Below are 16,506 nucleotides of genomic sequence, written 5' to 3'. Positions count from 1 at the left end.
GAGAATGAGGTGGACTGAGTATCAAAAATGAGCTGTGAACTTACCCAAATCAGTCTAAACTGTGTCATAAATGCCTGCTGCTTTAAACCTATACCATACAAAAATCTGGAAGTGGTGGGAAGTATGGTGGTAATTTTGTCTCCTTAGATCATCTATTAATAAAATTGATGATTTTAAAATATAGCTTTATATATGCCTTTAACATCACTTTCATAATCAGAGGAGGAAACAAGTGATATTCCTACATAGTACTGACCTTTTAGCTATGACTTCATGCCAGAGATTAAAATTTTGCTGAAACTTTCTCACTTATTAGTGTTTTCAATATATAGGACTCTTACCTAGTGAAATCATTCAACCTCTATATCCCTATATGTAAATAACAACCCCTGTCTGGGGAAGATCAAATGACACGATTTTTGTCAAAACTTATTTGTCAACTACAGGCACTGTTTAAAATAAAAACATGGTCAGCATTCTCCCTGTGGCTGCCTGGTCTCCTCCTGAATATCCCCAACAATGGAGAAAACAGCTCTGCCCTCTAACTTTGGGATCTTTATAATGTACTAGTCTTCTGGTTTGTGTCTGTATTCCCTGACGCATGAAAAAATCTATCCAGAATTTCCAGAAAACAAAGCTGGTAAATCTTCACTTTTATTCTGCTAAAATCATTTTCTTAGAATCTATTTTGGCTCTTCCGCTGTTCTATCTATCTATATCTATCTATATGTCTATCTATACAATTTGGGTGTCACTATAAATATATATATATATTTATTTTTGAAGGAGAGAGACAGAGTGTGAGCAAGGGAAGAGCAGACAGAGAAGAGAGGGAGACACACAATCTAAGGCAGGCTCTAGGCTGCAAGCTGTCAGCACAGAGACCAACACGTGGCTTGAACTCACAAACTGCGCGATCATGACCTGAGCTGAAGTCTGATGCTTAACTGACTGAGCCACTCAGGCATTCCTCTTCTGCTGTTCTTATCTGAACTTTTTCCAAGGGTCCAAGTGGGTTGAGGATACATTATGTTAAAAAGGACTTATCTGAATCTTCTACCTCTACACAAACTTTGAGCCTCAGCTGAGCTTACTACTGCCTATTCTTATTTTCTCTTAATCCATAGGCAGATGCTGAGAAGAAGACATCCCATCATATGGATACCACCCTGAGTATAACCAATAGCTCAAGGCTTCAAGTGTCTGAGTTCATCCTGGTGGGGCTCCCAGGCATTCATGAGTGGCAGCACTGGCTCTCCCTGCCCCTGGCTCTGCTCTACATCTTAGCTCTCATTGCCAACATCCTCATCTTGATCACCATCCAACATGAGCCTTCCCTGCACCAGCCCATGTATCAGCTCCTTGGCATCTTGGCTATCGTGGACATTGGCCTGGCTACCACTATCATGCCCAAGATCCTGGCCATTCTCTGGTTTGATGCCAAGGCCATCAGCCTCCACGAGTGCTTTGCTCAGATCTATGCTATCCATACTTTCATGTGCATGGAGTCAGGCATCTTCCTCTGCATGGCTGTGGATAGATATGTAGCCATTTGCTACCCCCTTCAGTACTCCTCCATAGTCAATGAGGCTTCTGTGATCAAAGCCATCCTGTCCATGGTGCTGAGGAATGGCCTGTTGACCATCCCATTGCCTGTACTGGCTGCCCAGCGACACTACTGCTCCGGAAATGAAATTGACCACTGTCTGTGCTCTAATTTGGGGGTCACTAGTCTGGCCTGTGATGACGTCACTATTAACAGAGTATACCAGTTGGCCTTGGCATGGGTTACACTTGGGGGTGACATGGGTCTGGTCTTTGCTTCCTATGCTTTGATTGTTCGCTCAGTGCTGAGGCTGAACTCTGCTGAAGCAACATCGAAGGCCCTGAGTACCTGCAGCTCCCATCTCATCCTCATTGTCTTCTTCTACACAGCCGTTATTGTACTGTCTGTCACCCACCTGGCAGGAAGAAAGGTCCCCTTCATCCCTGTTCTCTTCAACGTGCTGCATAATGTTATGCCCCCAGCCTTTAACCCCATGGTGTATGCCCTACGGACCCAGGAGCTGAGAGTGGGCTTCCAGAGGGTGCTTGGTTTGGGTGAGAATGTGTCCAGGAAGTGAGCCAACTTTTGATGGCAGAATTTTACAACTGGTATTACAGAAAGAGCACAGGCTTTGGAGCACAACAGCCCTGGGTTAAAATTCCATGTCTCCCAGTTGCTAGCAATATCGATTCAAATTAACTCACCTGTTTTGTAAAGTGTATACTATGTGCCAGGCGCTGTTCTAAGCATTTCTCAAATATTAACTCATAGAATTGCACAACAACCCTATGAAACACGTACAACTGTCATTTACACATTCTGCAGGTGAGGCAAGAAAGTTGAGACACTTGGCCAAGGTCAAATGGGAAGGAAGTTGCAGAGTGAGGTTAGAACCTAAGCCTTCAGGCTCCAGAGTCTCTGTTCTTAACCCTTACCCTTTTCTCTCTATTCAACCTTACTACTAACTTTTAAAAACATAAATTAAGATGACAATAAAAAGGAATGATCTCCAAGTGAAATTATAAATCTCCTGTCTTTTAATAAAACAATATTCCATTTAAAAGGTGGCAGCAATTTTCCTGTCCAATAGTAAACACGGCACATTTTAAATCCTCTATAGTCACTCTATAGGATCCCTATCAGTTATAAGAATGTAGGTCAAGTTGGGACACTTGGGTGGCTCAGTCGGTTAAGTGTCTGACTTCAGCTCAGGTCATGATCTTGTGGTCTGTGAATTCAAGCCCCATGTCTGGCTCTGTGCTGACAGCTCAGAGTCTGGCGCCTGCTTCAGATTCTGTGTCTCCCTCTCTCTATTCCCTCCCCTGCTTGTGCTCTGTCTCTCTCTCAAAAATGAATAAACATTAAAAAAAAAAAAAAAAGTTGGCAGCAGGGGTGCCTGGGTGGCTCAGTCGGTTAAGCATCCAACTTCAGCTCATGTCATGATCTCGCGGTTTGTGGGTTTGAGCCCCAGGTTGGGCTCTGTGCTGACAGCTCAGAGTCTGGAGGCTGCTTCAGATTCTGTTTCCCTCTCTCTCTGCCCCTCCCCTGCTCATGCTCTGTCTCTCTCTCTCTCTCTCTCTCTCTCTCTCAAAAATAAACATTTGAAAAATATATAAAATTGGCAGCAGTTTTCCTTTCTAATGGAAAATACAGCAGATTTTAAATTTTCTAGAAAGAGTCACTCTAGAAAGTGTCACTCTAAAGGACTCTGTTAGTTATCTAAGTCAAGTATTTGACAGGAATTATTTTGTCACTTTACAAACTCTTTGATAACTCTTTTTTGTTTGTTTGTTTAAGTTTATTTATTTTGAGAGAGAGAGAGAGAGGAGAGACAGAGTGAGTGTGTGAGTGGGGGAGGGGCAGAGAGAGAGAGAGAATCCCTAGCAGGTTCTGTGCTCTCAACACAGGTGGACACAGGGCTCAAACCCATGAACCATGAGATCATGACCTGAGCCAAAATCAAGGGTCAGATGCTCAACCTACTGGGGCGCGTGGGTGGTGCCAGTCTTTAACAACTCTTTAACAACTCTTTAACAACTAATTCTTTAACAACTCTTGAGTCAATCTGCATTAAAAACTAAAAAGTTTCTTTTTCAACATTCAACATTACTTGAACTTCCCTAACGAACTAAGAAAATCCCAGTGAGGTGCTGCACTTCATTGGCATATACAGGTCAGCAAAGTTCTCTAAAGTAGAACTGTCTCCATAAGAGAAATGATATGAGTTTGTGGACAGAGAGAGAAGAAAGTTGGTAAAATTATTTTTTATTTATTTTAATGCCAGAATATAGACCAGCAAGGGTGAAATTTTGGCTCCAAACTAACATGTGAATAAGTTTGAGAAAGTCCCCCGACCTAATCATACGGCCATCGTGACAGACTTTGGAAAGAAAAACCTAACTTGTGCCAATAAACTTATAAGTCTCTTCTAGAGTTCCCAGACCCAATTCCAACATAGAGCTGGAGGGGAGGGGTTTGTTTCTCTCTCTCTCTCTCTCTCTCTCTCTCTCTCTCTCTCTCTCTCACACACACACACACACACCACCTAGCAACACACTATAGTGTGTCTGAGAATTCAACTCAATTCTAACACTATCTACTGGGGAATAGCATCAAAGTACCCTCCCCACCCTGCTTCAGATGCCCAGTTGCAATTCCTGACCAACAATACAGACTGGAGTTTCTAAAGACCCCTACTTGAGTTTCAGACACCAGTCACAAGTCCAAGATGTTACCTGTACTTCTGACAGACTGGCTCTACATCAGATGCTTCCAGGACCTCTTCCCTGAGTTCCCTTAATTTGCTAGAGCAGTTCACAGAACTCAGAGAAATATTTTACTTAGTAGACCACCACTTTATTATAAAAAGATATAAGCAAGAAATAACTAGACTGACAAGATGCAGAGGGCAAGGTATGTGTTAAGGGCATAGAGCTTCCATGCCCGCTCCAGGTGTCTCCATGTGTTCACCAGCTGGGTAGAGATCTGAACCCAGTCCTTTTTTATGGGGATTACAGTTCCTCCCTCCTCCCCAGAGTTTGGGAAATAGGGGTGAGACTGAAGTTCCAACTCTCTAATCACATGGTTGGTTCTCCAGGCAAACAGCCCCCATCTTTAGATTACTTAAGGGCTTTCCAAAAGTCACCTCATTAACATAACAGAAGACATCTTTATCTCTCTTATCACAGGAAACTCCAAGGATTTTAGAAGCTGTGATACAGGAACCATGGATAAGACCAAATACAAAGGAAAAATATATTTTGGTCATCTGAATAACCAAATATATATTCCTTACAAATCACAAAATCACAAAGCCCAAGACTGAGAAACTTAGTTTTAATAAACTCAAAGAACTGAGTCATCTTTCTTTTGAGTTGGATAGGAAGGCCTTTATTATATCTATAGACAAGGCAGAATTGGACCATGTGCTTTTACCTGATTTTAACAGTGAACTTGATGAAGGATAGAAGCATAAAAATGTTCACCTGTAGCCCAAAAGGCTGACCTATAGCCTGCATAGTTCTGATAGGGATTAAATATGTGCTAGTTGCTACATCCTTAAAGGGTCTCATGAGTGCCTACATATCTTACAGACAGTTAATATTAAACCGAATGATAAGTGAAGTGGAAAACAAAGGCAAACGAAAAGTTAAATTTCCTTACTGCCTACAGCTCATTGACAAGTCCTTGAAACAAGGAGACATTCTTCTAGGAGCTCAGTTGCCTCCATGTTGACACTTTGCTAGGGGCAAACGAGCCCGTCCCCCAGGATCCTACAAGTCTACTTTAACATATAAAAATTCCTTTAGAAGCTTCCTTTATCTCTGTCCCCCCAAGATATATATTGGCAATCATACTCCAAGCATATGGCCCACTGATATATATCTGAAGGGTCTCATGACTGAGTTTCTACTAAACAATAATAAATGACATTTGCATAACACTAGCTAGCCCCCCACAAGGTCTGGCAAACCTTACTTCCAAAATTCCTTAGCGACTTAGGCTATCCCTAACCCCCTCCCAACTTGAAAGTATATAATCAGTTACCAGTCACAACCCCACTGCAGCTCTTTCTGCCCACTTTTTTACACTCAAGTGTTGTTTCTTGGCCATCGGTCCCAAACCCCAATATTTTCCACATCAATAAGCACCTAAGAAATCTTGCGGAAGTAGTTTTTACAAGTAGAAATTTGAGGAAGACATTTATGATCTAATACTCCCTGTACATCCCCTCTCCCTTAAGCACTAACCATATAACCACCAGCTTCACATAGCAAAAAGTGCAGCTCTTTCTGCCCACAGGTCCTGTCCCCTGCTACTCAAATAAACTTACTAAATTGCACCTTACAAAGTCTCAAGAATTCTCTCTTGCCCCTTGCACTCAACAACCCCACAACAATCCCACACACCAAGAACAGAAGCACTGACTGTTGATAAATAGTAGTGCACTAATGGACGGGTCAAATTGCCCGTTACTCTTTCAACACAGTGTTTGGATTAAGTACTTGAGATCCTTTTGACATTTCAGGGAGAAAAAATAAGTCTCAAAAGAAAGATACTAGAATTTCTTCTATTCTGGCCATCCAAGGGATTGGATTTCCACTTCCACTAATGGCTGACAGGATAACTCAGACAAAGCCTCCCAGTGAGAACAAGTAGAAATGATGGACAAACATCTTTAAATGGGTATAGAGAGACTAGAAAACTAACAAATTAAAAAACAATTGTGAGACTCAGAAAACTTCCTTTTAGCTCACTTGCAGAGAAAGTTTAGAAGTGTCACTCGCATCCTTACATTAAAGCTGGAAAACCAACCACTTTTCTTGGATCCATCAGAAAACTGAGGTTGACAGGGTTAACTCACTTCCTGGAGTCAGAGGAATACCCTTCCTCTAGGTGAGAAATGGCTCTGATGAAGTTTTGGGTGATGGTGGGGTGGTCCGGAACTGACAGCCAAGAGAGAATTATTGAAGACGTATTTGGTGCAAGAAAGTGATTTTATTAAAGCATGGGGACAGGACCCATGGGCAGGAAGAGCTACACTGGGGTCGTGTCAGGTAACTCATTATATACCCTCAGGTTGACAGGGGGTCAGGGATAGAGTAAGTCTCTAAGGAATTTTGGAAGCAAGGTTTCCAGGACCTTGAGGGGCTAGCTGTTGCTAGCTATTTATTATCATTAAATAAAACCTCAGTCATGAGACCCTTCAGATGCATATGGGGGGCGGGGCATAAACTTGGAGTATGATTGCCAGCATATATCTTGGGGCAGTTGAGATAAAAAGAAGTAGACTTAAAGGATCCTAGAGATTGGGATAAAGTTAAGCTAAGGTTCTCTTTTGCCCCAAGCAAAGTGTCATCATCAAGGCCACTGAGCTCCTAGAGGGAGGTCACTCTGCCGGTTTCAAGGATTTGTCAATGGGCTGTAGGTATTAAGGGAATTTAATTTTTATTTGCCTTAGTTTCCCACATTACCATGGCAAGCATTTAAATCCCTTTCCTTTGTTCTTGGATAGCCAGGAGTGTCTGAGGAATAGCACACATATTCTACCTGGAGGGATGGGGGGTGGGATCTGCTAGCCTGTATTTTGCTCCAATAATATTTCTTCCTCTGGAGATGAGGAAAATGCTCTGGAATTATTTCACAATGTTAACTTTCCAGGGGACCCCTCTTGCATCTTTATTGTGAGAATCTGCTGGGATTGCTGGATATAAGGTATAGAGCCTCCCTAAGAATGCAGCCTCCAAATACTTCTATCTCATGCTAAACTACACTTGTACTCCAGGATTTGTAAAAATTACCCTGGAAGTACCTACCAGTCTATGCCTCCAGCACCTTCTCCAACTAGCCATATTCTCTGTATTCACCTGTCTCTCCAAATTTCAGGGTGGCAGTTGCCCTGCAATGTCACTTCTTTGATGGTTCTATGAAAAGTCCTTGAATTTCCTTTTCTTCAGCTTTTTTTGGTGTAAGGACAGGAGTGATGATTCAAAGCTCTTCATGTATCAGAAGTTCTCATATTAGATTATAACTAAAATATAAAATAAGTATCCATGAGTCCATGTTGATATAAATAAGTGATACAATAAATAAGTACATAGGGGAGAATAAACAAACCTCTCATGCAGAAAATTTCCAAATAATTTATGTAACTATACCACTCTCAAGTAGGTGAAGCATGATTCCTCACTTCTTTTTTTTAATTTTTTTTAATGTTTATTTATCTTTGAGAGACAGAGACAGAGTTCGAGCAGGGGAGGGGCAGAGAGAGAGGGAGACACAGAATCCAAAGTAGGCTCCAGGCTCTGAGCTATCAGCACAGAGCCTGACGTGGGGCTCAAACTTATGAGCCTTTGAGCAGTGAGGAGGTGTGGAGTCTGAGCCAAAGTCAGCTGCCCAATCGACTGAGCCACGCAGGCGCCCCTGTAATTCCTCACTTCGTAAATGTATAGTGACTTCTTTCCAAAAGCCTGTATTGGCTATAAGTAGGAAAAGGGAAAAAAAATTAACCACCAAAACATGTACTTGGGGTGCCCAAGTTATAGATTTTTATACCCTCTTCCTCAGTATGCTCTGTCAATTAACTAAATGTTAACAATTTCTTGGTAGACCTTTTTTTTTCTTTTTCACATTAACTTCTCAGATTAAAACACTCCCCTACTCCAGACAGCGAGTAAAAAGTAAACAGAAACCAGGAGTTATGACAATGGACTGGCCAGCACAAAGGCACAAAACACCAAAAAGGGAAAACATATGCTTCCTTCTGTGAGTAAAAAAGCTGTCAATTAGGATTGTGTTTAGCTGTATATAAGACACAACAGAATATAGTGGTTAGCCAAATTGGGTGTTTATTTATCTCATGATATATGCATGCACACGCACACACGCGCACACACACACACACACACACACAATCTGGCAGTTCAGAGAGATTAAGGCAGCTCTACAGTGCCATCAGGTGACCAGGGTCTTTGTACTTTCTGCAGTGCCATTCTAAACTATGCTACTGTACTCCATGTATAATTCCATATTCCAGAGAAGAAGAAATTTAAAAAGAAAGCTCAACAGATTTTACTCACATATGATTGGTCAAAAATGAGTCTGCTGCTCATCTCAAGTTGCAAGAAAGACTCAAAAGACAAAACTTTTAGATTCCCAGCCTCTATGATAGTGGAAAGTTATGCAAAGGTGGGTTTGAATGAGTGCTGAATAAACTAATTCCCAGTAATAACATAATACACATCATATTCTTTTCATGCAATATTTTCAAAAACTAATAAAATATTGGGTAATGAAGAAAGTCTCAAAAATTCCAAAGAGTAAATAAGTTCCAAGGATTTCTGGATCAATATGACAATCTCAACACTTACTACAGCTTCCTACTCCCACTCCAAAACCTAGCAATCACTAAGAACATATGTTATAATAAATAAATTAATAACATCAACTAATAACACAAAACAAATGGAAAGCCACTGATGAAACACAAAAAATATGGGAAAACTCCAAAGATGAAAAGCAACTGTGGTGGAATTATGGAAAAATGAAAGCCTAAAAGGTGCATGGTAATAGATTCAGACAGAGAAATGTCTGACTAAGAGAAGTAGAGAGCCAAGAGCAAACCAACCTAGTGATGAATGGGTAGCACAGTAAGAGTGCTACCAGGCAGGCACTCTTACACCAGTAAGAGTAAGACCAGGCAGGTCTCTCCTGATGCACATGCACTCCTGAACCAAGAAATAGGCCAAAAGTCAAGAAACACTGGTGAGTGTTCCAGAACATTAGAGATTGGGTCATAAAACATGACAATGACCCACATGGCTATAAGCAACCATGCCCCATGAAGCATAGGAAATAAGCTGAAGCATAAATCAAGCTATTAGTATACCTCATATCTCTCTTAAAACAGGTTCCACCAAACAAATGCAGCAACATCCCAAGATTGTCTACTAGAAAAAACAACCAACCAAAGATGGAAATGGCTTGGTCTAAACTGTACACAGGTTTCTTCATGACTATAAGCCCCTGGTCTCCCTTTACTTCAGGTATTTGCTTCAGAAAACTAGTCATTATAGGGGCACCTGGGTGACTCAGTTAAGCATTGGACTCTTGGTTTCAGCCCAGGTCATGATCTTGCAGTTTGTGGGTCCGAGCCCCTGCAATGATAGTGCAGAGCCTGCTTGGAATTCTCTCTCTCCCTCTCTCTCTCTGCCTTTGCCTTGCTCGTGCTCTTTCTTTCAAAATAAATAAATAAAACTTAAAAATATTTTGTTATTGTAAACTCTTTCTTTGACCCTTTGAAGTGGATGTAAGTCTTCTCCTAACCTCTTGCCAGTTTTGCAACCTTGGAAATCTCTTTCTCAATGACCTGGGAACTATCTCCTGAAATGTAAACGTTCAAAGAGATAGCACCCCATCTCCCTGTCCCTGTAGAGGGCACCAGCCTAACTTCTAAGAGTGCCAATTAGCAATCACAGATGGCCTAATCACAGACAAAAACATTGGCAGTCCTCAGGAATAATTCAATGTGCTTGACATATCCCATTGATTAACTTCCCCCTGAAATCCTCCAATACTTTTCCACTCTCACCCCAGGGCTTAAATCTATTCACCCTGACACTTTACCCCAGCTCAACCCTGCTTTTTGTGTTAGTGGAACTGGGTATCCAGACTTGATCTGTGTTCTCTTCCCCACTGCTGGCAACAGCAGAAGAAAAAAAAATCAACTTCCACTTGCTCTTCATGCCCAGTACAATTTTATTTAACACGAGATACAACCTGATATTTGAGCAAAATCAACATGAAAAAGTGACATTAAAATCAATAAGCAAAACTCACACCTAAAGAGATAAGATAAATTCAACATCATCAACCAAAAAAGCTACTCTCAAGGTAAAATTCTCTGTGTCAACTCTCTACTTCAGGATCCCAGGGACCCATGCCTTCACAATAGAGGTGGTGATAAGTGCTGTCACTAGCCCTAGGTAACTACACTATCACTTAGGATATTACTAATGGCATCCTTATAACAGTCCCTTTGTAAGTAAAGCCTTCTTAAATTATTCTAATTAAATTAACTGGAAATTTTCTATTTATTCTAATTTGAGAAATAATTACTGTTGGCAAGAATGTAAAGAAAAGGGAACACTTGTGCACTGTTGGTAGGAATGTAAATTGGTACAGCCACTATGGAAAACAGTATGGAGGTTCCTCAAAAAAAAAATAGAACTACTATATATTCATCAATTTCATTTCTTGGTATTTACAAAAAAAAATGAAAACACAAATTCAAAAACATACATACCACCATGTTCATTTCAGCATTGTTTGCAATAGCCAAGATATGAAAGCAACTTAAATGTCCATTAGTGGATGAATGGATAAATATGTGAGATACACACACACACACACACACACACACACACACACACAGAAATACTCTTCAGCCATAAAAAAAATAAAATCTTGCAATTTACAACATGATGGACTTTGAGGGCATTATTCTGAGTGGAATTAAGTCAGACAGAGAAAGATAAATACTGTATGGTGTCACTCATATGTGGAATTAAAAAAAAAAAAAAGCTCACTGATACGGGGAGCAGATTCATGGTTGCAGAGGCAGGGGTGGGATGGCAAAATGGAAAAGGGAGTCAAAAGTTAAAAACTTCCAGTTATAAAATTAGTAAGTCATGGGAATGTGATGTACAGCATGGTGACTATAATTAATAATATTGTACTGTATATTTGAAAGTTGCTAAGAGAGTAACTCTTGAAAGTACTCATCACATGAAAAAAAAATGTAATTACATATAGTGATGGATGATGGTAACTGGATTTATTTTGGTTATCATTTCCCAATATATACAAATGTTGAATCATTATGCTGTACACCTGAAGCTAATATAATGTTCCTTGTCAATTATACCTCAATTAAAATTTTTTTTAATTCAAAAAAAATTTTTAATTTGAGTGGGCCATCTGTTTCCTATTAGTTCTCTATCTACTACAGTGCACATTCAATTAGGCAATATGGAAGTCATTAGCAAAAGTAGTTTCAATGTAGCCATAGGACAGATTTTTATAGTTACAGATTAAAAAGGTGAGGAAGTGAGGGCAATATACAAAGATGACTCTTACAGAGGCTGAGTCAGTGAAAGGCAGATCCTGAAGATACAGGGGTGCAACTGGGAAGTGCCATGGAAAGATACATGCACAAGTGTGTGCAGTGAAGATTGTTATTTTAAGTTCTTGGTCCTTAAAATCTTCAAATATTGAGGTGGAAGATTCAGGAAAGTGGAAGACTGTTGACACAGGAAAAGGGAGATACAGTCAGTTCTGCTATGTCACTTGGTTTAAATGTACAAACATGTGCCAACACCAGCAATACATTATGAAACAATTTGAGGATAACTGAGTTTCACACTTGGCTTTGTGCAATCCAAACACAGAAACTGTATCAAGCTGAGAGTGAGCATTACAGGATACACAACACACACACACACACACACTGCTAACACCCATCAACTACCTTCCCACACTTCACAACTTTCTATCTGATTTCAGACAAAGCTCCTCTTATCACTTCACCATAACTCACAAGCTGCAGCCCTTCTTCTGTCCATGCCCACAAGCAAACTTCATGGCCTTCTCAACGTAGAGTGTTGTGTTCATTGTAGCATTTGTATTTCTCTCAACCTCTTAACATGTGTCAAACTCTCCTATGGTTTACCTGGTTTTCTATCTTTTTATGTGTCACTGACAATGTTTTTGAGTACTATGCTCCTAACTCCATTTTCCATAAATCCTGTGGTTTCTTTGTGTGGGGTTTTGCATAGCATGGTGATACTTAAGAACTTCTGTGTCCTGTTACAACAGAACTAACTACTTGCTAGACTGAGTGGAGAGGAAACCAAGTTGAGACAAGGACACCCTTTCTTCCAACAATCCAACATGGCAGAGCTGTCCACCTGCGGGCCCCATGTCCTAGGACTAGGTTTGTTCCCAGAGTGGCCAAGAGAGGCCTCCAAAGTCACTGCAGGCTCCTCCTGCTGGAGTGAGATGACCTGCCCCAGAGGCAGTTGGGTGACACTGAGGAGTGTCATGGGGTGGGCCCAGGGGAGTCAGACTGAGACCAGGTGATTTCATGGCTATGATTTATATCCCAAACCCAGGAGTGGTAAGAGAGGGACAGATCTGCTCTCAGCAACAAAAGGCCCAGCACAGGCAGCGACAGCCAGGAGAGGGGAAGGAGCCCAGAAGGAAGAACCAGCCTGGGGACATCTTCATGGCCCCTCCTGCAGTAGTAAGTAAACCAGCCACTGTCAAGGACTCTGGGAGGGGATCAATGGAGGCAGTCCACCTCCCCAGGGTTCTGTCCCAGTCTATGAATCTGGCTCACTGTTGAATTTCTCAATTTGCCTTTCATTACCTTCCATTGGTCTCTCCACCTGGGCAAAGGGTTAAGAGCTATATCTGGGAATGAGGGCAAAGAGTTGGGGTTGAGCTCTGACATGGCCATGTTGCAGACAGTGGGGATCTCCAGCCAGGGGAATGTGCAAACAAACAAACAAACAAACTCTGGCTGTCACAGTATCAGGCATGCAGGAGGCTCTCAGTAAAAATTTGGTAAGTAAATGACCAAGCTAAGTGAGTCTTGAATAATAACTTACGACACACAGAGTCCCAAAATAAGAGGGTTTTATGAAACATGAGTCTCAATTCTTTCATGATTTGGAACTTTGGCAGTATATAAAATATATTATTTTTTAAAGTTTATTTATTTTGAGAGAAAGAATGCAGGTGTGTGAGCAGGGGAGGGGCAGAGAGAGAGGAAGAGAGAGAATCCCAAGCAAGCCCCTCACCGTCAGCACAGAGCCCAATGCAGGGCTCAGTCTCACAAACCATGAGATAATAACCTGAGCCAAAACCAAGAGCCAGACACTTAACCAACTGAGGCACCCTAAGATACATTTTTCATTGGTTTTATTTGTAAAACACAAAAACGAACACCATTCTTGATATAAAATATAAAAGATTGTATTAAATCAATCAATGGGGGAAATGAGATTGGCTGCTACTATTGTTTAAAGTCGTTCTCATTAAAACAAAACAGAAGACCATAAATGAGAGGTATATTTGGAAAAGAAAGCCCAAATTATCATTTTTATAATACTAATGATGTTTTACTGAAAAATCAAAAGAGTGAACTGAAAAGTATTTATAGTGGACACTAAAATAATGAAGCTAACCCAAAGCAAAATAACAGAAATCAGCAAGTTTCCTCTGTACTAGCAACAGTTAAGTAGAAAATAAACTCTAGAAAAATATTCCATTAGAAAAACTTCAAGTAGAGTTGTTTTTTAAAAATGTGAAATGTTGAGACATAAATTAATGTCCTTTAGTGACACATGTAAAGGAAAATTTAAGTAAAGTAAGCGACAAATCAAACTGCTGAACAAAAAGGAAAACGTTTTTTAACTAAAAATACAACTACTGGGGCACCTGGGTGGCTCAGTCGGTTAAGTGTCTGACTCTTGATTTTGGCTCAGGTCATGATCTCATGGTTTGTGTGTTTGAGCTTTGAGCTGGCAGTGTGGAGCCTGCTTGGGATTCTCTCTCTCTACCTGTCTCTCTGCTCCTCCCCTGCTCTCTCTCTCTGTCTCTCTCAAAATAAATAAATAAACTTGAAAAAAATAGAACTACCATATGAACCACCAATTCCACTTTGGGTATTTATCCAAGAAAATGAAAATACTAATTCAAAACATAGACATATCCCCATGTTTATTTCAGCTTTATTTACAATAGCCAATTTATGGACTGTGTTAATTTTTATAAATTAATTTTCATATCTTGTAGGAATCCAATTAAATTTGGATACTTTGGAAATCAACAAAAGAATTTAGGTGTTTCTGGCAGTCTAAATATAAGAGTTTAAAATTTTTAAATGTAAAATATTAGTGGAAAAGAGAGCTATTGTATGTCAAATCTCTTATAAATCTAGAGAAGTTTTGTTCACTATGGTAATCTCCTCACAATGCACAGGTAGAAAAAATAGAACAGAATGAGGAGACCCAGTGTACATAAGAACTCGCTGTACATAAAAGGAGGTATCAGTAGTTAATGGGAAAAGAAATTAAAAACATTATTTTACAGGGTGCCTGGGTGCCTGAGTCAGTTAAGCGTCGACTTTGGCTCAGGTCATGATCTTACAGTTTGTGAGTTCGAGCCCCGTGTCAGGCTCTGTGCTGACAGCTCAGAGCCTGGAGCTTGCTTTGGATTCTGTCTCCTTCTCTCTCTGCCCCTAGCCACTTGTGCTCTCTCTGTCTCTCAAAAATAAATAAATGTAAAAAAAAATTAATAAAAAAATAAAACCATTGTTCTACTATTTGGAGAAAAATAAAACAATACAAATATATTCCTCCCACTATAGACTATATCTCTTCAAGATAAATGAGTTACATCTTTTGTAATGAACCAATAAAAAAAAGGAAAAAAAAGAAAAAAAAGCAATGAGAATAGCAATCAAAATTCTGAATTAAAGATGATTTTCTAATTCATTCAAGGTATATTGCCTATTTTCCCTTGCTGATAAAACAACGGGAAAATGTTCTATAGCCATGCGAGATTTGAACTGAAATAAAGACCCCACAAATGGGGAGGTACTGTTACAAAAAGATATATGGTGAACAATGATTTCACTTAAGTACAAATATCTAAATATTTAAATGTAACTATCTATGGCAATTATGGTAATTAAATCTAGTACATGTTAAAATTCATTTAAGGATATATATGGTATTACATATGTTTAAAATAATGCTCTTGGTCACTAAATTCTATTTCTGAAATCATTATTACACTATATGTTAAATAACTTGGATTTAAATTTTTTAAAAAACTTACAAAAGGGGGAACTTTGGCAAAACTTCATTATTTTTCTCATTTAACATTTCTATGGTACCCATCAGTTTTGTCAGTTAAAATCTAAATGACTACATGGGAAAAATAATCCTATTTAATAAAAATATTAAGTAAAGTATTTAAAATTAAATAAATAAATAATAAATAATGTTCTTGGAAAAGTCCTACTAAAATCTGGAAGTGGCAGGAAATTATTGCTAACTTAATCATCTTACATATCTCAGTATTAAAAATGAATAAATTGAAAAATATAGGTTTTAATATGTTTTCAATGTAACTTTTGCAATTAAAAAGGGAAAGAAGGTTATACCTTGAAAGAACCGTTTTTATTAAGCTATCAACAATAGTTTAACAAAACATGCATAACAGCTAAATACCGAATACTAAGATTTTAGCTCCAGCTCATTTATCATTTAAAACTCTGACCTCAAATAAATCATTTTTTTCTGTGAACCTCAATTTCCTCAAACTTGAAAAATACCTTTCAAATGTGTTTTTGTGAAAACATCTAAACCATATCCAAAAGAATACCATTATGATAATTCTTGTTTTGAATTCTTGTTCTTCCTTGAAAGACCTCCAAGAAGGGCTGTATCTATTTTGTCTTTAGTGTTTACCTCCTGAAAAATCAGAATATTCATGTTTACATCTGCTTTGTCCACATCTTCTTGCTCCATGTAAAAAAATACAACTGACATGAAGCCATGAACTAATTCCCCTCTGACTTTCTTTGCTTCTTCTGTAATCTTCCTTTCAGGATTTATTATGGCCATCTCAGTTGTTCTTTTCTGAACATTTTCCAGAAACAAGAGACATGGTATAATAGCACAATGAAAAATAATGAGTTAATCTTAGACCTTTAAATTAAATCCAAGACACCCATTTCAAGGGCAACAGTAGCAGCGAAGAAGAGAAGAATGGGGCCAGCCTCATAGAGCTGCTGGAGTCTCTTAGGCAGTGCAGTGCCAGGAAACCTTGGAGCAGCTCCTTGAGAAACAAGAACTCAAAAGAAGGAGTGCCCGGTTAAGGGAACGACT

The 16,506-nt window shown here is 39.5% G+C and overlaps 1 protein-coding gene across 1 annotated transcript; it reads left to right on the top strand.

Annotated features, from left to right (window-relative positions):
* Positions 1 to 1,157: 1,157 nt before the first annotated feature.
* LOC144613080 (olfactory receptor 56B34-like) lies at positions 1,158 to 2,123 on the top strand. Its single transcript, XM_078433994.2, has one exon. The coding sequence runs from the start codon at positions 1,158 to 1,160 to the stop codon at positions 2,121 to 2,123; it is 966 nt and encodes a 321-aa protein (XP_078290120.1).
* Positions 2,124 to 16,506: the final 14,383 nt, after the last annotated feature.

Source organism: Panthera onca, chromosome D1 (genome assembly GCF_046562875.1).
Source record: "Panthera onca isolate mPanOnc1 chromosome D1, mPanOnc1 haplotype 2, whole genome shotgun sequence".
Classification (NCBI taxonomy): domain Eukaryota; kingdom Metazoa; phylum Chordata; class Mammalia; order Carnivora; family Felidae; genus Panthera; species Panthera onca.
Note: the sequence above shows the minus strand (reverse complement) of the source record. Positions and strands in the feature narration are given on the sequence as shown.

Coding starts and splice junctions, on each gene's coding strand:
- LOC144613080 (XM_078433994.2), top strand. CDS start 1,158: ATGGATACCACCCTGAGTATAACCAATAGCTCAAGGCTTCAAGTGTCT.